Source organism: Zonotrichia leucophrys, unplaced genomic scaffold, assembly GCF_028769735.1.
Source record: "Zonotrichia leucophrys gambelii isolate GWCS_2022_RI unplaced genomic scaffold, RI_Zleu_2.0 Scaffold_469_39691, whole genome shotgun sequence".
Taxonomy (NCBI): domain Eukaryota; kingdom Metazoa; phylum Chordata; class Aves; order Passeriformes; family Passerellidae; genus Zonotrichia; species Zonotrichia leucophrys.
In genome coordinates, this window is record NW_026992674.1 from 1 (window position 1) to 21,599 (window position 21,599).

A 21,599-nucleotide genomic window follows, 5' to 3' on the forward strand; every position below is an offset into this window, starting at 1 on the left:
AATTTTTTTGCTAAAAAACCCAAATTTTTCCCCCAATTTTTTCCCCATTTTTTTTCCCTAAAATCCCCAATTTTTCCCCTAAATTCCCCATCATCCCCCCCCGTACCTGGCCGGATGGGCTGCGCCGCTCTCCTGCCGGGCACCTCCCCCGGGATGGGTTCCCATTCCCGCTCCCGGCGCCCCCCGCAGCTCCCGCAGCAGCCGCAGCAGCCGCCCTTGGCCGCCAGGCGGCGCCACAGCCCGCGGCGCGCGGGGGGCGGGGCCTGCGGGGAGCGCGCCGAGGCGAAACGGCCGCGGTCCGAGCGCGGGTCCGGCATGGCCTGGAACGGAGCGGTATAAACCAGTATAAACCAGTATGGACCAGTATGGACCAGTATGGACCGGTATGGACCAGTATAAACCAGTATGAATGGTTACCGACCAGTATGGACAGGTATGGGTGGGAAAAACCAGGAAAAATTGGGTAAAAACCAGTATAAACCAGTAAAAAACCAGTATAAGGTTAGTGGTAAAAACCAGTATAATCCAGTATGGATCAGTATGGACCATTATGGACCAGTATAAACCACTATAAACCAGTATAAACCAGTATGAATGGTTACCAACCAGTATAAACCGGTATGGACCAGTATAAACCAGTACAGACCAGTATAAACCAGTATAAATGGTTACCAACCAGTATAAACCAGTACGGACCAGTATGGACCAGTATGGATGGTTACCGACCAGTATGGACCAGTACGGACCAGTATAAACCAGTATGGATGGTTACCGACCAGTATAAACCGGTATGGACCAGTATAAACCAGTATAAACCAGTATGGACCGGTATGGACTGGTATAGGTGGGAAAAACCAGTATAAACCAGTACAGACCAGTATGGATCAGTATAAACCAGTATAAACCAGTATAAACCAGTAAAAACCAGTATAAGGTTAGTGGTAAAAACCAGTATAAACCAGTATAAACCAGTATGGACCAGTATAAATGGTTACCAAGCAGTATAAACCAGTATAAACCAGTATGGACTGATATGGGTGGGAAAAACCAGGAAAAACCAGTATAGACCAGTATAAACCAGTACAAACCAGTATAAACCAGTATAAACCAGTATAAACCAGTATAAACCAGTATAAACCAGTATAAACCAGGATAGATGGTAAAAACCAGTAAAAATGGTAAAAAATGGTAAAAACCAGTATGGACCAGTATGGACCAGTATGGGTGTGAAAAAACGGGAAAAATTTGGTAAAAATAGGTAAAAACCAGTATAGACCAGTATAAACCAGTATAGACCAGTATAAGGTCAAGTGACCATTATAGACCAGTAAAAACTAGTATGGACCAGTATAGACCAGTACAAACCAGTATGGACCAGTATAAACCAGTATGGACCAGTATAAACCAGTATAAACCAGTACAACCATCCCAGTCCATCCCAGTACAAACCAGTAACCGCTCCCAGTGCTCCCAGTATGAACCAGTAACCCATACCAGTGCTCCCAGTACATCCCAGTGCATCCCAGTAACCCCTGATGGGATCCCAGTATGAACCAGTCCATCCCAGTACACACCAGTTCAACCCACGCCAGTGCTCCCAGTATGAACCAGTAACCCCCAGTATATCCCAGTAATGGCTCCCAGTGCTCCCAGTATGAACCAGTCCATCCCAGTACAAACCAGTTCAACCCATGCCAGCATCCCAGTATGGCCCAGTCCATCCCAGTATGAACCAGTAATGGCTCCCAGTAACCCCCAGTCCATCCCAGTGACCCTTCCCAGTACCCCCAGTATGAACCAGTCCATCCCAGTACAAACCAGTGACCCCCAGTATGAACCAGCCCTTCCCAGTACGAACCAGTAACCGCTCCCAGTGCTCCCAGTACAAACCAGTAACAGCTCCCAGTGCTCCCAGTATGGACCAGTAACGGCTCCCAGTGCTCCCAGTATGAACCAGTCCATCCCAGTATGAACCAGTGCTCCCAGTAACCCTCAGTCCATCCCAGTATGGACCAGTCCTTCCCAGTAACTCCCAGTAACCGCTCCCAGTGCTCCCAGTATGAACCAGTAACTCCCAGTCCATCCCAGTAACCGCTCCCAGTACCCCCAGTATGAACCAGCCCTTCCCAGTATGAACCAGTGACTGCTCCCAGTATGAACCAGTATGGACCAGTATCCCCCAGCACCCCCTTCAGGCTCCCAGTATGAACCAGTCCATCCCAGTAACCGCTCCCAGTGCTCCCAGTATGGCCCAGTGCCTCCCAGTACAAACCAGTAACCGCTCCCAGTGCTCCCAGTATGGCCCAGTCCATCCCAGTACACACCAGTTCAACCCATCCCAGTGTCCCAGTATGGCCCAGTGCTCCCAGTATGAACCAGTAACTCCCAGTACCCCCAGTATGAACCAGTCCATCCCAGTATAAACCAGTGACCCCCAGTATGAACCAGCCCTTCCCAGTATGAACCAGTAACCGCTCCCAGTGCTCCCAGTATGAACCAGTGACCGCTCCCAGTAACCCCCAGTCCATCCCAGTAACCCCTCCCAGTGCTCCCAGTATGAACCAGTCCTTCCCAGTATGAACCAGTCCATCCCAGTAACCGCTCCCAGTGCTCCCAGTTCAACCCAGTATCCGCTCCCAGTCCTTCCCAGTTTATCCCAGTATGGACCAGTAACCCCTCCCAGTGTGGACCAGTGCTCCCAGTCCATCCCAGTGCATCCCAGTAACCCCTCCCAGTATGGCCCAGTCCCTCCCAGTACAAACCAGTAACGGCTCCCAGTGCCTCCCAGTATGAACCAGTAACCCCCAGTATATCCCAGTAACCGCTCCCAGTGCCTCCCAGTATGAACCAGTCCATCCCAGTATGAACCAGTAACTCCCAGTCCTTCCCAGTACAAACCAGTAACCGCTCCCAGCATCCCAGTATGGTCCAGTCCCTCCCAGTAACCGCTCCCAGTGCTCCCAGTATGAACCAGTAACCCCCAGTACCCCCAGTATGGCCCAGTCCATCCCAGTATGAACCAGTAATGGCTCCCAGTGCTCCCAGTACAAACCAGTGACTGCTCCCAGTGCTCCCAGTATGAACCAGTCCATCCCAGTAACCCCATCCAGTGCTCCCAGTATGAACCAGTAACCCCCAGTATGAACCATTAACCCCAGTAACCGCTCCCAGTACCCCCAGTATGAACCAGTCCATCCCAGTATGAACCAGTAAGTGCCCCAGTGCTCCCAGTATGAACCAGTAACCCCCAGTATATCCCAGTTTGAACCAGTAAAACCCCAGTACAAACCAGTAACCCCTCCCAGTGCTCCCAGTATGAACCAGTAACTCTCAGTACATCCCAGTAACCCCTCCCAGTACCCCCAGTATGAACCAGCCCTTCCCAGTATGGACCAGTAACAGCTCCCAGTATGAACCAGTATGGACCAGTGACCCCCAGTACCCCCTTCAGGCTCCCAGTATGAACCAGTCCATCCCAGTACAAACCAGTGACCGCTCCCAGTGCTCCCAGTATGAACCAGTGACCGCTCCCAGTGCTCCCAGTATGAACCAGTCCATCCCAGTACAAACCAGTAACAGCTCCCAGTACCCCCAGTATGAACCAGTCCCTCCCAGTAACCCCATCCAGTGCTCCCAGTATGAACCAGTAACTCCCAGTAACCGCTCCCAATGCTCCCAGTATAGACCAATCCTTCCCAGTACAAACCAGTAACCGCTCCCAGTGCTCCCAGTATGGCCCAGTAACCCCCAGTATGAACCAGTAATGGCTCCCACTATGGACCAGTGCTCCCAGTACCCCCAGTCCATCCCAGTCACTGCTCCCAGTGCTCCCAGTACAAACCAGTAACCGCTCCCAGTGCTCCCAGTATGAACCAGTAACTCCCAGTACAAACCAGTAACTGCTCCCAGTGCTCCCAGTACGAACCAGTAACAGCTCCCAGTGCTCCCAGTATGAACCAATCCTTCCCAGTACAAACCAGTATCCACTCCCAGTGCTCCCAGTTCAACCCGGAAGCTGCTCCCAGTCCCTCCCAGTTGATCCCAGTCCCTCCCAGTTGATCCCAGTCCCTCCCAGTTGATCCCAGTCCCTCCCAGTTTGTCCCAGTCCCTCCCAGTCCCTCCCAGTTTGATCCCAGTCCATCCCAGTCCCTCCCAGTCCCTCCCAGTTTATCCCAGTCCCTCCCAGTCCCTCCCAGTCCCTCCCAGTTTGATCCCAGTCCCTCCCAGTTTGATCCCAGTCCCTCCCAGTCCCTCCCAGTTCATCCCAGTCCCTCCCAGTCCCCCCGGGCCGGGCCTGTCCCAGCAGCTCCTCCCCAGCCAGACCAGTTCTCCCAGTTTGCCCGGTGACCCCTCCCAGTTCGCCCAGTGACGCCTCCCAGTGCTCCCAGTAACTCCCAGTAACTCCCAGTAACTCCCAGTAACTCCCAGTTCCCGCTTCCGGCAGCCCCAGTGACCCCTCCCAGTGCTCCCAGTATGAACCAGTAACCCCCAGTGCCTCCCAGTAATGGCTCCCAGTGCTCCCAGTATGAACCAGTAACACCCAGTATACCCCAGTAATGGCTCCCAGTGCTCCCAGTTTGCCCAGTATACCCCAGTAATGGCTCCCAGTGCTCCCAGTATAAACCAGTAACCCCCAGTGCCTCCCAGTAATGGCTCCCAGTGCTCCCAGTATGAACCAGTAACACCCAGTATACCCCAGTAATGGCTCCCGGTGCTCCCAGTATGAACCAGTAACCCCCTCCCAGTGCTCCCAGTGCTCCCAGTTTGCTCTCCCAGCGCTCCCAGTTTGCCCAGTAACCCTTCCCAGTGCTCCCAGTGCTCCCAGTTTACCCAGTAACCCCTTCCCAGTGCTCCCAGTTTACCCAGTAACCCCTTCCCAGTCCTCCCAGTGCTCCCAGTATCCACCTCCCAGTGCTCCCAGTTTACCCAGTTTGCTCTCCCAGTCCTCCCAGTTTACCCAGTATCCCCTTCCCAGTGCTCCCAGTAACCCCCTCCCAGTGCTCCCAGTAAACCCCCAGTGCTCCCAGTTTGCCCAGTAACCCCTTCCCAGTGCTCCCAGTGCTCCCAGTTTGCCCAGTAACCCTTTCCCAGTGCTCCCAGTTTGCCCAGTTTGCCCTCCCAGTGCTCCCAGTTTGCCCAGTAACCCCTTCCCAGTGCTCCCAGTTTGCCCAGTAACCCTTTCCCAGTTTGCCCAGTTTGCCCAGTAACCCCTTCCCAGTGCTCCCAGTGCTCCCAGTTTGCTTTCCCAGTGCTCCCAGTTTACCCAGTAACCCCTTCCCAGTCATCCCAGTGCTCCCAGTTTGCCCTCCCAGTGCTCCCAGTTTGCCCAGTAACCCTTCCCAGTGCTCCCAGTGCTCCCAGTTTACCCAGTAACCCCTTCCCAGTGCTCCCAGTTTGCCTTCCCAGTCATCCCAGTGCTCCCAGTTTACCCAGTATCCCCCTCCCAGTGCTCCCAGTTTACCCAGTAACCCTTCCCAGTTTGCCCAGTAACCCCTTCCCAGTGCTCCCAGTCATCCCAGTGCTCCCAGTTTGCTCTCCCAGTGCTCCCAGTTTGCCCAGTAACCCTTTCCCAGTGCTCCCAGTTCGCCCTCCCAGTGCTCCCAGTACCTCCTCGGGGGCTCCCAGTAGCTCCCAGTAACTCCCAGGGCCGGCGGAGCGGGGAAAGGGGCGTGGCCAGCAGAGGAAAAGGTGTGGCCAGGTCAAGCCACGCCCACCCCAGCCACACCTGGGATCACTATTTGGCAGGCGGGGCTCTAAGGGGTGGGGTGGTGGATCACTTTGTGGCACCCCGCCGGAACCTCTCCCAGTACAAACCAGTATAAACCAGTAAGCGCGGAACGACCCGGAATGGTTCGCGGTGGGACCCAGAGCCTCCCGAACGCCCTCCCAGTATAAACCAGTACAAACCAGTGCAGCCCACTTTGTGGAGGGGAGAGTCGCTGTGGGCTGAAGCAATGGCTCACTATGTGGCAGGGAGTCCCTATGGGTAAATCAATGGCTCACTATGTGGCAGGGAGTCCCTATGGGTAATTGAATGGCTCACTATGTGGCAGGGGGTCCTTATGGGTAATTGAATGGCTCACAATGTGGCAGGGGGTCTCTATGGGTGGTTCAATGGCTCACAATGTGGCAAGGGGGTCCCTATGGGTAGGCCAGTGGATCACTATGTGGCAGGGGGAGTTCAGGCTCACGATGTGGCAGCGGGGGTCCCTATAGGTAAATCAATGGCTCACTATGTGGCAGGGGGTCCCTATGGGTAATTGAATGGCTCACTATGTGGCAGGGGGGTCCCTATGGGTAATTAATGGCTCACTATGTGGCACAGAGTCCATATTGGTAAATCAATGGCTCACTATGTGGCAAGGGGGTCCGTATGGGTAAATGAATCGCTCACTACGTGGCAAGGGGGTCCTTATGGGTAATTGAATGGCTCACTATGTGGCAGGGGGGATCCCTATTGGTGATTCAATGGCTCACTATGTGGCAGGGGGTCCCTATGGGTACTTCAACGGCTCACAATGTGGCAGGGGGTCCCTATGTGTAAATCAATGGCTCACTAAGTGGTGGGGGATCCCTATGGGTAATTTTATGGGTCAATATTTGGCAGGAAGGGGTCTATGGGGTTTGGAATAGATCACTATGTGGCAGGGGGTCTGGTCCAATATGGGGAGGGGGGGCTTCGGCTCAGTATTTGGCAGAGGGATTCCAATTGGCTAAATGAATGGCTCACAATGTGGCAGGGAATTCTATGACTCAATAAGGGGTGGGGGCTCCGCTCAATATTTGGCAAGGGGATTCCTATGGGCATTTCAATGGCTCACTATGTGGCAGGGGGGTCCCTATGGGTACTTCAATGGATCACGATGTGGCAGGGGGTGCCTATGGGTGGTTCTATGGCTCACAATGTGGCAAGGGGGTCCTTATGGGTAATTGAATGGCTCACTATGTGGCAGGGGGAGTTCAGGCTCATGATGTGGCAGTGGGGTCCCTATAGGTAAATAAATGGCTCACTATGTGGCAGGGGGTCCTTATGGGTGATTCAATGGCTCACTATGTGGCAGGGCGGTCCTTATAGGGTAACTCAATGGCTCACTATGTGGCAGGGAGTCCCTATGGGTAATTGAATGGCTCACTATATGGCAGGGGGTCCATATGGGTAAATAAATAGCTCACTATGTGGCAGGGGGGTCCGTATAGGTAATTGAAAGGCTCACTATGTGGCAGGGGGGCACCTATGGGTACTTCAATGGCTCACTATGCGGCAGGGAGTCCCTATGGGTAAATCAATGGCTCACAATGTGGCAGGGGGGCCCCTAGGGGTAATTTAATGGCTCACTATGTGGCAGGTGGGTCCCTATAGGGTAAATCAATGGCTCACTATGTGGCAGTGGGGTCTCTATGGGTGGTTCAATGGCTCACAATGTGGCGGGGGGGAGGGAAGGGTGCGGCTCACTTTTTTGCAGGGCTTCTCTATAGGATGACTCAAAGGCTCACAATGTGGCAGCGCCCCTGGGCTCACTATTTGGCAATACCTGACTCACTATTTGGCAATCTCCCCCTGCCCCCACCCCCCCCTCCAGGGCAGGGCTCGGCTCACTATTTGTCAAGGCCTCGCCCCAGGGCTGGGCAATGGATCACTATTTGGCAGTGACGCGTTCGGCCGTGGCGCAACCGGGGCGAGGTTTGGGGTGGGGATGGGGAAACTGGGAGGGACTGGTTTGTACTGGGAGGGGACTGGGAGGGGACTGGTTTGTACTGGGAGGAACTGGGAGGGACTGGGATCAAACTGGGAGGGACTGGGAAGGGATTGAATGGGACTGGTGGATACTGGGAGGGACTGGAAGCAAACTGGGAGGGACCGGGATGGACTGGGAAGGAACTGGTTTGTACTGGGAGCGGATTGGATGGGACTGGGACAAACCGGGACAAACTGGGACAAACTGGGACAGACCGGTTGGAACGGGGCCATCTCTTTATTGAGCGCCGGAAAAGGCGGAGCCGAACCCGGAAGTGCTCGCGCCGGAACGGGGGAAAGGGGGCGCGGCCACCCCACAGGAGGGGGCGTGGCCACCAGCGGCCGCTGCAGCCAATCAGCTGAAGGTGACGTCGACGCCGGGGAGGAGCTCGGCCAGGTGGGCGGGGCCGCCGGGGGCGGAGGCCAGCGGGGTCTCAGCCAATCCCAGCAGGGCCAGGCGGGGCCAGGCAGCCAATGGGGCCAGGGCGGGGGCGTGGCCAATGGCTGGGGGGCGGGGCCAGCGGTCAGACAGCGCCCTCCAGTGGGGGAAATGCCCGCCCAGTATGGACCAGTATGGACCAGTACGGCCCAGTATGGCCCAGTACGGCCCAGTATGGACCAGTATGGACCAGTACGGCCCAGTATGGCCCAGTATGGAGCCACAGGGCGCCCAGGGCCCTCCCAGTATAACCCAGTTCCCTCCCAGTATGGCCCAGTAACCCCCCCAGGGACTTCCCAGTTCATCCCAGTTCCCTCCCAGTATAAACCAGTAACTCCCAGTTCCCTCCCAGGCCATTCCCAGTTCATCCCAGTACAAACCAGTCCCTCCCAGCCCCATTCCCAGCCCTTCCCAGTATATCCCAGTATAACCCAGTATATCCCAGTATAACCCAGTATAACCCAGTATATCCCAGTATAACCAGTATAACCCAGTATAACCCAGTATAACCCAGTCCATCCCAGTATATCCCAGTATAACCCAGTATATCCCAGTATATCCCAGTATAACCAGTATAACCCAGTATAACCCAGTATAACCCAGTATATCCCAGTATAACCCAGTATAACCCAGTATAACCCAGTATAAACCAGTATAACCCAGTATATCCCAGTATATCCCAGTATATCCCAGTATAACCCAGTATATCCCAGTATAACCCAGTATAACCAGTATAACCCAGTATATCCCAGTATATCCCAGTATATCCCAGTATATCCCAGTATAAACCAGTATATCCCAGTATATCCCAGTACATCCCAGTATATCCCAGTATAACCCAGTATATCCCAGTATAACCCAGTATAACCAGTATAACCCAGTATAACCCAGTATAACCCAGTATATCCCAGTATATCCCAGTATAACCAGTATATCCCAGTTCATCCCAGTCCCTCCCAGTTTATCCCAGTGCCCCCAGCCCCACTCCCAGCCCAAACCAGTATATCCCAGTATAAACCAGTATATCCCAGTATAAACCAGTATCCCAGTGCCCCCAGCCCCACTCCCAGCCCAAACCAGTATAACCCAGTATATCCCAGTATAAACCAGTATAGCCCCGTACGGTTCCGGTCCAGCCGCAGCAGCCGCAGGCGGGGCAGGGGCGTGGCCACGCCCACCTCGGTCACGTGGTTCCCGGAGAGATCCAGCTCCTGCAAACTGGGACGTACTGGGACAAACTGGGAGGGACTGGGAGGGACTGGGAGGGACTGGGACAAACTGGGAGGGACTGGGATCAAACTGGGAGGGACTGGGATGGACTGGGATGGACTGGGACAAACTGGGATGTACTGGGACAAACTGGGAGGGACTGGGATGGACTGGGACAAACTGGGAGGGACTGGGACAAACTGGGACAAACTGGGAGGGACTGGGAGGGACTGGGACAAACTGGGAGGGACTGGGATGGACTGGGACAAACTGGGAGGGACTGGGACAAACTGGGACAAACTGGGAGGGACTGGGAGGGACTGGGAGGGACTGGGAGGGACTGGGACAAACTGGGAGGGACTGGGATCAAACTGGGATGGACTGGGACAAACTGGGAGGGACTGGGAGAGACTGGGATGGGACTGGGACAAACTGGGAGGGACTGGGATCAAACTGGGATGGACTGGGACAAACTGGGAGAGACTGGGAGGGACTGGGATCAAACTGGGATGAACTGGGACAAACTGGGAGGGACTGGGATCAAACTGGGATGAACTGGGACAAACTGGGATCAAACTGGGAGGGACTTGGAGGGACTGGGATGCGTTACTGGTGTAACTGGGGTGGGTTACTGGTCCGTACTGGTCCGTACTGGTCCATACTGGTCCATACTGGTTTCTCACCCTCAGCCTCCGCAGCGCCCCCAGTGGCGCCGGCAGCGCCCTCAGCTCGTTCCCACTGAGATCCAGGCGGGTCAGGGCGCTCATCCGCTCCACCAACGGCAGCGAGGTCAGCCCCTGCACCAGTATAAACCAGTATAAACCAGTATGGACCAGTATGGACCAGTATGGACCGGTAAAAGCAGAAAAAACCCCGAAAAAATCCCATTTTTGGGTCATTTTTTGCCCATTTTTCACCATTTTAGAGCCCCAAATCCACTCCCAGTTCATCCCAATCCCAGTATAAACCAGTACAAACCAGTACAAACCAGTATGGACCACTACAAACCAGTATGGAGCAATATAAATGCTATAAACCAGTATAAGCCAGTATAAACCAGTATAAACCAGTATGGAGCAATATAAACCAATATAAATGCTATAAATCAATATAAACCAGTATAAACCAGTACAAACCAGTATAAACCAGTATGAACCAGTACAGATCAATACAAACCAATATAAACCACTAAAAACCAGTATAAACCAGTATAAACCAGTATAAAAAATCCCCATTTTCCCCATTTTTAACCCTTTAACTCCCTCCCACTCCATCCCAGTTCCCTCCCAGTCCTCTCCCAGTATAAACCAGTCCAAACCAGTAACCCCAAACCCCATCCCAGTCCAAACCAGTAACCCCAAACCAGTACAAACCAGTAACCCCAGACCCCAAACCAGTACAAACCAGTATAAACCAGTATAAAAAAATCCCCATTTCCCCCATTTTTTCCCCATTTTTAACCCTTTAACCTCCTCCCATCACCCCCAAACCCCCTCCCAGTTCATTCCCAGTACAAACCAGTAACCCCAAACCCCTCCCAGTCCAAACCAGTATAAACCAGTACAAACCAGTTACCTGGTGGCTCAGGCTCAGCCCCTCCCCCGCTCCCAGCACTCCCAGCGCGGCCTCGAATCGGGAGCGGACGTCGGCCACGAACCCGGCCCGGAGCGGGTCAGCGTCCTGAAACCAGTATGGACCAGTATAAACCAGTATAAACCAGTATGGACCAGTATGGACCAGTATGGACCAGTAAAAGCAGAAAAAACCCCGAAAAAATCCCATTTTTGGGTCATTTTAGAGCCCTAAATGCCCCAGATCCCAGTATAAACCAGTATGGACCAGTATAAACCAGTACAAACCAGTACAAACCAGTATAACCAGTATAAACCAGTATAACCAGTATAAACCAGTCCAAACCAGTATAAACCAGTAACCCCAAAAATCCTTTCTAAAAGAGCCCAAACCCATCCCAGTATAAACCAGTATATCCCAGTATATCCCAGTATAAACCAGTATAACCAGTATAAACCAACCCAAACCAGTATAAACCAGTATAACCAGTATAAACCAGTATATCCCAGTATAACCCAGTATATCCCAGTATATCCCAGTATAAACCAGTAAAACCAGTATAACCCAGTATACCCAGTATAAACCAGTATAACCCAGTATAAACCAGTATATCCCAGTATATCCCAGTATAACCCAGTATAAACCAGTCCAAACCAGTATAACCCAGTATATCCCAGTACAAACCAGTATAAACCATTATAAACCAGTATAAACCAGTATAACCCAATATACCCAGTATATCCCAGTATCACCCAGTATATCCCAGTATAAACCATTACAAACCAGTAAAACCAGTCCATCCCAGTCCAAACCAGTCCATCTCAGTCCAAACCAGTATAACCCAGTAAAACCAGTCCATCCCAGTCCAAACCAGTATAACCCAGCATATCCCAGTATAAACCAGTATCCCCAGTTACCCGGAGCGTCCCCAGGTGCTCGCGGATCTCCCGGGCTCGGCCCCGCGGCTCCAGCGCCGCCAGCAGCAGGGCCAGGGTCAGCAGGCAGCCTGAAACCAGTATAAACCAGTACAAACCAGTACAAACCAGTATGGACCAGTATGGACCAGGAAAAGCAGAAAAAACCCCGAAAAAATCCCATTTTTGGGTCATTTTTTGCCCATTTTTCACCATTTTAGAGCCCCAAATCCACTCCCAGTTCATCCCAATCCCAGTACAAACCAGTACAAACCAGTACAAACCAGTATGGACCAGTATAAACCAGTACAAACCAGTATGGACCAGTATAAACCAGTATAAACCCCTAAAAATTCCCCAAAAAAACCCCGAAAAATTCCCAAAATCCCCCAAAACCAACCCTAAAAATGCCCCAAAAAATCCCAAAAATTCACCCAAAAATCCCCAAAACCAACCCCAAAAATTCCCTAAAATTCCCCAAAAACCACCCCAAAAATGCCCAAAAAACCCCAAAAATACCCCAAATTTCCCCAAAAATACCCCAAAACCAACCCAATAAATGCCCCAAAAATGCCAAAAAATCCCCCAAAAAACCCCAAAAAATTTTAAAAAATTCTTCCAGAATTTCCCCAAAAAACCCCAAAAAATCCCCAAAACCAACCCTAAAAAATCCCCAAAATCCCCCAAAAATCCCCCCAAAAATCCCCCAGAATATCCCAAAAAATCCCCAAAATTTATAAAAATCCCCCAAAAATCCCCCAAAAACCCAACCCCAAATCCCCCAGAATATCCCAAAAAAACCCTAAAAAATCCCCCAAAAATCCCCATTTTTGGGGAATTTTAGGGAATTTTTGGGGTTGGTTTTGGGGGATTTTTGGGTGAATTTTTGGGATTTTTTGGGGCATTTTTAGGGTTGGTTTTGGGGGATTTTGGGGGATTTTTTAGGATTTTTTTTGGAATATTCTGGGGTATTTGGGGTTGGGTTTTGGGGGAATTTTGGGGTTTTTTTGGGGGGAATTTTGGGGTGATTTTTATAAATTTTTGGGAGATTTTTTGGGATATTCTGGGGGATTTTTGGGGTGATTTTTGAGGGATTTTGGGGTTTTTTTAGGGTTGGCTTTGGGGATTTTTTGGGGTTTTTTGGGGAAATTCTGGGAGGATTTTTTAAAATTTTTTGGGGTTTTTGGGGAATTTTTGGGGGATTTTTGGGATATTTTTGGGGTATTTTTGGGGTATTTTTGGGGAAATTTGGGGTATTTTTGGGGCACTTTTGGGGTGGTTTTTGGGGAATTTTAGGGAATTTTTGGGGTTGGTTTTGGGGGATTTTTGGGTGAATTTTTGGGATTTTTTGGGGCATTTTTAGGGTTGGTTTTGGGGGATTTTGGGAATTTTTTCGGTGTTTTTTGGGGAATTTTTGGGGGATTTTTTAGGATTTTTTTGGGATATTCTGGGGGATTTGGGGTTGGGTTTTTGGGGGATTTTTGGGGTGATTTTTATAAATTTTGGGGTGATTTTTTGGGATATTCTGGGGGATTTTTGGGGTGATTTTTGAGGGATTTTGGGAATTTTTTAGGGTTGGCTTTGGGATTTTTTGGGGTTTTTACGGGAAATTCTGGGAAGATTTTTTGAAATTTTTTGGGGTATTTTTGGGGAATTTTTGTGGGATTTTTGGGGTATTTTTGGGGTATTTATTGGGTTGGTTTTGGGGTATTTTTGGGGGAAATTTGGGGTATTTTTGGGTATTTTTGGGGCACTTTTGGGGTGGTTTTTGGGGAATTTTAGGGAATTTTTGGGGTTGGTTTTGGGGGATTTTTGGGTGAATTTTTGGGATTTTTTGGGGCATTTTTAGGGTTGGTTTTGGGGGATTTTGGGAATTTTTTGGGTGTTTTTTGGGGGATTTTTTAGGATTTTTTTGGGATATTTTGGGGATTTGAGGTTGGGGTTTGGGGGAATTTTGGGGGGATTTTTATAAATTTTGGGGGATTTTTTGGGATATTCTGGGGATTGTTGGGGGATATTGGGGCAATTTTGGGGTGATTTTCGGGATTTTTTAGGGTTGGCTTTGGGGATTTTTTGGGGTTTTTTGGGGAAATTCTGGAAGGATTTTTTAAAATTTTTTGGGATATTTTTGGGGTATTTTTGGGGCATTTATTGAGTTGGTTTTGGGGTATCTTTAGGGGAAATTTGGGGTATTTTTGGGTATTTTTGGGGCACTTTTGGGCTGGTTTTTGGGGAATTTTAGGGAATTTTTGGGGTTGGTTTTGGGGATTTTTGGGTGAATTTTTGGGATTTTTTGGGGCATTTTTAGGGTTGGTTTTGGGGGATTTTGGGAATTTTTCGGGGTTTTTTTGGGGAATTTTTAAATATTTTTTTTAAATATTCTGGGGGATTTGGGGTTGGGTTTTGGGGATTTTTGGGGGGATTTTTATAAATTTTGGGGTGATTTTTTGGGATATTCTGGGGGATTTTTGGGGGGATTTTGGGGATTTTTTAGGGTTGGCTTTGGGGATTTTTTGGGGTTTTTTGGGGAAATTTTGGGAGGATTTTTTGGTGTTTTTTGGGGATTTTTTTTGGGATTTTTGTGGGATTTTTGGGGTATTTTTGGGGTATTTTTTGGGTTGGTTTTGGGGTATTTTTGGGGTATTTTTGGGGTGGTTTTTGGGAATTTTAGGGAATTTTTGGGGTTGGTTTTGGGGATTTTTGGGGAATTTTTGGATTTTTTGGGGCATTTTTAGGGTTGGTTTTGGGGATTTTGGGAATTTTTTCGGTGTTTTTTGGGGAATTTTAGGGGATTTTTTAGTATTTTTTTGGGGATATTCTGGGGATTTGGGGTTGGGTTTTTGGGGATTTTTGGGGGGATTTTGGGGATTTTTAGGGTTGGCTTTGGGGATTTTTTGGGGTTTTTTGGGGAAATTCTGGGAGGATTTTTTAAAATTTTTTGGGGTTTTTGGGGAATTTTTGTGGGATTTTTGGGATATTTTTGGGGTATTTTTGGGATATTTTTGGGGTATTTTTTGGGTTGGTTTTGGGGTATTTTTGGGGAAAATTTGGGGTATTTTGGGTATTTTTGGGGCACTTTTGGGGTGGATTTTGGGGGATTTTAGGGAATTTTTGGGGTTGGGTTTGGGGATTTTTGGGTGAATTTTTGGGATTTTTTGGGGCATTTTTAGGGTTGGTTTTGGGGGATTTTGGGAATTTTTCAGGTGTTTTTTGGGGAATTTTTTGGGGATTTTTTAGGATTTTTTTGGGATATTTTGGGTATTTGGGGTTGGGGTTTGGGGGAATTTTGGGGGGATTTTTATAAATTTTGGGGTGATTTTTTGGGATATTCTGGGGGATTTTTGGGGGATTTTTGGGGGGATTTTGGGGGGATTTTGGGGATTTTTTAGGGTTGGCTTTGGGGATTTTTTGGGGTTTTTTGGGGAAATTCTGGGAGGATTTTTTGGTGTTTTTTTGGGATTTTTTTGGGATTTTTGGGATATTTTTGGGGCATTTTTGGGGCATTTATTGGGTTGGTTTTGGGGTATTTTTTGGGGGAAATTTGGGGTATTTTTGGGCATTTTTGGGGCACTTTTGGGGTGGTTTTTGGGGAATTTTAGGGAATTTTTGGGGTGGTTTTGGGGTATTTTTGGGTGAATTTTTGGGATTTTTTGGGGCATTTTTAGGGTTGGTTTTGGGGGATTTTGGGAATTTTTGGGGGTTTTTTGGGGATTTTTTAGGGATATTCTGGGGGATTTGGGGTTGGGTTTTTGGGGGATTTTTGGGGTGATTTTTATAAATTTTGGGGGGATTTTTTGGGATATTCTGGGGGATTTTTGGGGGGATTTTGGGGATTTTTTAGGGTTGGCTTTGGGGATTTTTTGGGGTTTTTTGGGGAAATTCTGGGAGGATTTTTTGGTGTTTTTTGGGGATTTTTTTGGGATTTTTGTGGGATTTTTGGGGTATTTTTGGGGCATTTATTGGGTTGGTTTTGGGGTATTTTTTGGGGAAATTTGGGGTATTTTTGGGTATTTTTGGGGCACTTTTGGGGTGGTTTTTGGGGAATTTTAAGGAATTTTTGGGGTTGGTTTTGGGGATTTTTGGGGAATTTTGGGGGATTTTTTAGTGTTTTTGGGGTGGTTTTTGGGAATATTTCGGGGGTGTTTGGGGTTGGGTTTTGGGGTGTTTTGGGGTATTTTGGGCCATTTTTGGGGCGTTTTTTTGGGTTTATCAGGGATTGGTTTGGGGTGTTTGTTGGGCTATTTTGGGGTATTTTTGGGGGTTTTTTGGGGTTCTCTGGGATTGGATTTCTGTGTTTTTTGGGGGTATTTTGGGGTATTTTTGGGTATTTTTGGGGCATTTCAGGAGGGAATTTTGGGGGTATTTTTGGGGTGCTCATGGTGTGGATTTTTGGGTATTTTTGGGGTATTTTGGGGGCGTTTTTTGGGGTTATCTGGGATTGGATTTCTGTGTTTTTTGGGGGTATTTTGGGGGTATTTTTGGGGCGTTTTTGGGGCGTTTTTTGGGGTTATCTGGGATTGGATTTCTGTGTTTTTTGGGGGTATTTTGGGGCATTTTTGGGGCGTTTTTTGGGGTTATCTGGGATTGGATTTCTGTGTTTTTTGGGGGTATTTTGGGGGTGGTTTTTGGGGTATTTTTGGGGCGTTTTTTGGGGTTATCTGGGATTGGATTTCTGGGTTTTTTGGGGGTATTTTGGGGGCATTTTTGGGGCGTTTTTTTGGGTTTATCAGGGATTGGTTTGGGGTGTTGGTTGGGCTATTTTGGGGTATTTTTGGGGCATTTTTTGGGGTTATCTGGGATTGGATTTCTGTGTTTTTTGGGGAATTTTGGGGGGGTTTGGGGGCAGTTTTTGGGGTATTTTTGGGGCGTTTTTTTGGGTTGATCTTGGATTGGTTTGGGGTGTTTGTTGGGCTGTTTTTGGGTATTTTTGGGGCGTTTTTAGGGATTGGATTTCTGTGGTTTTTGGGGTATTTTGGGGGGGTTTGGGGGCAGTTTTTGGGGTATTTTTTGGGGTTATCTGGGATTGGATTTCTGTGTTTTTTGGGGGTATTTTTGGGGCGTTTTTTTGGGTTTTTCTGGGATTGGATTTCTGTGTTTTTTGGGGAATTTTTGGGGTATTTTGGGGTATTTTTGGGGCGTTTTTTGGGGTTATCTGGGATTGGATTTCTGTGGTTTTTGGGGTATTTTGGGGCATTTTTGGGGCGTTTTTTTGGGTTTTTCTGGGATTGGATTTCTGTGTTTTTTGGGGTATTTTGGGGGTGGTTTTGGGGTGTTTTTGGGGTGTTTTTGGGGGTTTTTGGGGCTCTCACCGCGGCTCTGGGGCTCCAGCTCCAGCAGCTCCTGGCACATCCGCGCCTGCTCCTGCAGCACCTGAGCGTCGGCCACGCCCAGCTCCGGCCTGGGGGCGGGGCCAAGCAAGAAAAAAGGGGCGTGGCTTGACCCACAGAGGGATAACTGGCGGCTCAAAGTGGGTGTGGCCTAGCAAAGGGGGCGTGGCTCACCAGAAGAGCTCCCTCTCCACGATTGGCTCCTGCCACCAAGCTTCGTCCTCACCTGGGGGAGAAAAGGGGCGTGGCCAGGTGAGGGAAGGGCGTGGCTGGGAGTGGGCGGGGTCAAAAGGGGCGTGGCCTCACCTGGCTGCAGCGTCACCCGGCAGAGGGCGGAGTCAGGCGCCCACGTGACCTCCAGGTGGGCGGGGCTCTCGGTGGGCGGGGCAGGGAGGTCGCAGAGCTGATGTCACCCGTCAAGGTGTGCTGGGTGTGGTGGCCACGCCCACCCCCCCAAGCCACGCCCACCCTGGCCCCGCCCTCTTGCCTTCAGGGGGAGGATACCCAGGTGTGGCTGGGGCGGGGCCGCCCCTCTGCAGAGCGCCATGGCCCGGGCAGGGCGGAGCCATCCAGGGTCGCTGTCAGCTCTGGGCACTCTGGGTTCACCTGTGGAGGGAAAAAGCAACACGTTTTGGGCGTTTTCTCACCAAAAATTGGGAGTTTTCAGCACCAAAATTGGAGATTTTAGCGGGAAAGTGTTTGGGACAACAGGTCTACCCCCATTGAAGTCAATGGGGATTTATAGACACCAGGTCTACCCCCATTAAAGTCAATGGGGATTTTTAGACACCAGGTCTACCCCCATTAAAGTCAATGGGGATTCTTGGACAACAGGTCTACCCATTAAAGTGAATGGGGATTTACAGACAACAGGTCTACCCCCATTGAAATCAATAGGGATTTAGGGACAACAGGTCTACCCATTAAAGTCAATGGGGATTCTTGGACAACAGGTCTACCCCATTGAATTCAATGGGGATTTAGGGACACCAGGTCTACCTATTGAAGTCAATGGGGATTTACAGACATCAGGTCTACCCCCATTATAGTCAATAGAGAATATCGGACACCAGGTCTACCCCCATTGAATTCAATAGGGATTTAGGGACAACAGGTCTACCCAGTCAAAGTAAAGGGGATTCAGACCCACCAGTTTTGGGGGGAACCAGGAGATTTTGGGGGTACCCAGGAGATTTTGGGGGAAGATCTCAAGAGATTTTTGGGGTACCCAGGTGATTTTGGGGGCAGATCCAGGTGTATCCAGGCGATTTTTGGGGGTACCCAAGTGATTTTGGACGGTTCCCAGGTGACATTCAAGGGGTACCCGGGTGATTTTTTGGGGGTACCCAGGTCACTTTTAAGGTTCCCAGGCGATTTTGGGGCTGTCCAGGTGATTTTGGGGAGTACCCAGGTATATCCAGGTGATTTCTGGGGGGATCCAGGTGATTTTTTTGGGAATATCCAGATGATTCTGGGGCCATCCAGGTGATTTTTGGGGTTCCCAGGTGTCCCCACTGACCTTGACGGGCCGGGAGAAGATGACGGCCAGCGTCGCGTCCTCGCGATCCACGTGGACACAGATGACCCTCGGAGGCGGCGGAGCTGTCGGGGGACACCCCAACATTCAGGGGGCACCCCAACATTCGGGGGGCACCCCAAAAGGCCAGGTGGGAGCCCCAGGGTTACCTCGGGAGAGGATGCAGCGCAGGTACACCCAGGCGCTTTGGTCCGTGGGGTCGGTGAACACGGCGTTCTGCACCAGCTCCAGCTCTAGGGGGGAGCAAAGGGGGCACCCCAAAATATCAGGGGGGGCAGAAAAGAGCACCCCGAAATATCAGGGGGGTGCCCTGAAATCGAAATGGGGGCGCTCAGGTGTGTGGGAGGGCAGGTGTAGGCAGTGAAAGCAATTGGAGGTGTGAGGACACCAGGTCTACCCCCATTGAAGTCAATGGGAAATTTCAGACACCAGGTCTACCCCCATTAAAGTCAATGGAACTGACAACAGGTCTACCCCATTGAAGTCAATGGGGATTTAGAGACACCAGGTCTACCCCATTAAAGCAAATGGAGAATTTCAGACACCAGGTCTACCCCATTGAAGTCAATGGGGATTTAGAAACACCAGGTCTACCCCCATTAAAGTCAATGGAGAATTTGAGACACCAGGTCTACCCCATTAAAGCCAATGGAGAATTTGAGACACCAGGTCTACCCCATTAAAGCCAATGGGGATTTAGAGACACCAGGTCTACCCCATTAAAGCCAATGGAGAATTTTGGACACCAGGTCTACCCCAATTAAAGTAACAATGGGGATTTAGAGACACCAGGTCTATCCCCATTGACTTCAATGGGGATTCTGGGCACCAAGTCTACGCCATTAAAATCAATGGGAAACTTTTGGACAACAGGTCTACCCATTAAAGTCAATGGGGATTTATGGACACCAGGTCTACCCCATTGAAGTCAATGAGAAACTTTGGACACCAGGTCTACCCCATTGAAGTTAATGGACAATTTTGGACACCAGGTCTACCCATTGAAATTAATGGGGATTAAAGGACACCAGGTCTACCCCCATTGAACCCAATGGGAAATTTAAGACACCAGGTCTACCCATTGAAATCAATGGGGAATTTTGGACAACAGGTCTACCCCCATTGAAGTCAATGGAAAATTTACGACACCAGGTCTACGCCATTGGAATCAATGGAAACTTTGAACAAGTCTACTCCAATTAAAGTCAATGGGAAACTTTGGACACCAGGTCTACCCCCATTAAAGTCAATGGAATTTGGGACACCAGGTCTACCCCCATTAAAGCCAATGGGGATTTAGAGACAACAGGTCTACCCCATTAAAGTCAATGGGAAACTTTGGACACCAGGTCTACCCCATTGAACCCAATGGGAAATTTAAGACAGCAGGTCTGCCCATTGAAATCAATAGGGAATTTTTGGACACCAGGTCTACCCCCATTAAAGTCAATGGGGATTTAGAGACACCAGGTCTACCCCATTAAAGCCAATGGAGAATATTGGACACCAGGTCTACCCCCATTAAAGCCAATGGAGAATATTGGACGCCAGGTCTACCCCATTGAAGTCAATAGGAATTTTTGGACACCAGGTCTACCCATTGAAGTTAACGGGGATTAAGGGACAACAGGTCTACCCCATTAAAGTCAATGGAGACATTTGGACACCAGGTCGACCCCCATTAAAGTCAATGGAATTTGGGACACCAGGTTTACCCCCATTGAAGTCAATGGGGATTTAGAGACACCAGGTCTACCCCATTGACCCCAATGGGGATTCTGGGCACCAGGTCTACCCCGCTGAAATCAATGGGGATTTTGGACACCAGGTCTACCCCCATTAAAGTCAATGGGGATTTTGGGACACCAGGTCTACCCATTGCCCCCAATGTCTCTTTAGCGACACCAGGTCTACCCATTGAAATTAGTGAGGATTAAGGAACAACAGGTCTACCCCATTGAAGTCAATGGAGAATTTCAGACACCAGGTCTACCCCCATTAAAGTCAATGGGGATTTTGGGACACCAGGTCTACCCCAAATAAAGTAACAATGGGATTTAGAGACACCAGGTCTATCCCCATTGACTTCAATGGGGATTCTGGGCACCAGGTCTACCCATTAAAATCAATGGGAAATTTTGGACAACAGGTCTACCCCCATTAAAGTCAATGGGGATTTAGAGACACCAGGTCTACCCCATTAAACCAACGGAGAATTTCAGACACCAGGTCTATCCCCATTAAAGTCAATGGAGACTTAGGGACACCAGGTCTACCTCCATTGAAGCCAATGGGGATTTAGAGACACCAGGTCTACCCCATTGAAGTCAATGGGAAACTTTGGACACCAGGTCTACCCATTAAAGTAAATGGAGAATTTAGGACACCAGGTCTACCCCATTGAAATCAATGGAGAATTTTGGACACCAGGTCTACCCATTGAACCCAATGGGAAATTTAAGACACCAGGTCTACCCATTAAAGTCAATGGAGAATTTGGGACACCAGGTCTACCCCATTAACCCAAACACACAATTCTGACCACCACCTCCACCCACCCATTTCCCAGAGCCGTCCCTCACCTGCCTTCACCCTGCTGGCCGGCAGCGCCCCGGGCCGGCCCCGGCCGTGCCCCAGCAGCCGCAGCCGGTGGTGCCAGGCCGAGAAGTTGGAGAAGTCGCGGCTCAGCAGCGCCCCGGCGAACGCCAGCTCGGCCTCGGCGTCCTGCGGCGCCAGCAGCGCCCGCCGGTGCTCCCAGGCGTGGACTGGGGGGCACCAGTACAAACCAGTAAGGACTGGGAGCCGCCCATGAGCCACTGAGAGCCATGGCAGCAAATCCCAGTATAAACCAGTAAGGGTTCGTGCA

General features: G+C 50.0%; 1 protein-coding gene across 1 annotated transcript in view; it reads right to left on the bottom strand.

Annotated features, from left to right (window-relative positions):
- Positions 1-7,950: 7,950 nt before the first annotated feature.
- Positions 7,951-21,599, bottom strand: part of RABGGTA (Rab geranylgeranyltransferase subunit alpha) — a 30,980-nt gene continuing 17,331 nt past the window's right edge. The window contains exons 6-17 of the mRNA XM_064701288.1: positions 21,316-21,498; positions 18,883-18,966; positions 18,716-18,798; positions 17,701-17,802; positions 17,503-17,599; positions 17,371-17,422; positions 17,179-17,267; positions 11,873-11,961; positions 10,959-11,063; positions 10,067-10,180; positions 9,298-9,385; positions 7,951-8,239 (exon numbers count right to left, since the gene is read on the bottom strand). Coding sequence (XP_064557358.1) covers positions 8,091-8,239; positions 9,298-9,385; positions 10,067-10,180; positions 10,959-11,063; positions 11,873-11,961; positions 17,179-17,267; positions 17,371-17,422; positions 17,503-17,599; positions 17,701-17,802; positions 18,716-18,798; positions 18,883-18,966; positions 21,316-21,498 — 1,235 coding nt within the window. The 3' untranslated portion in view covers positions 7,951-8,090. The remainder of the gene's footprint in view (positions 8,240-9,297; positions 9,386-10,066; positions 10,181-10,958; positions 11,064-11,872; positions 11,962-17,178; positions 17,268-17,370; positions 17,423-17,502; positions 17,600-17,700; positions 17,803-18,715; positions 18,799-18,882; positions 18,967-21,315; positions 21,499-21,599) is intronic.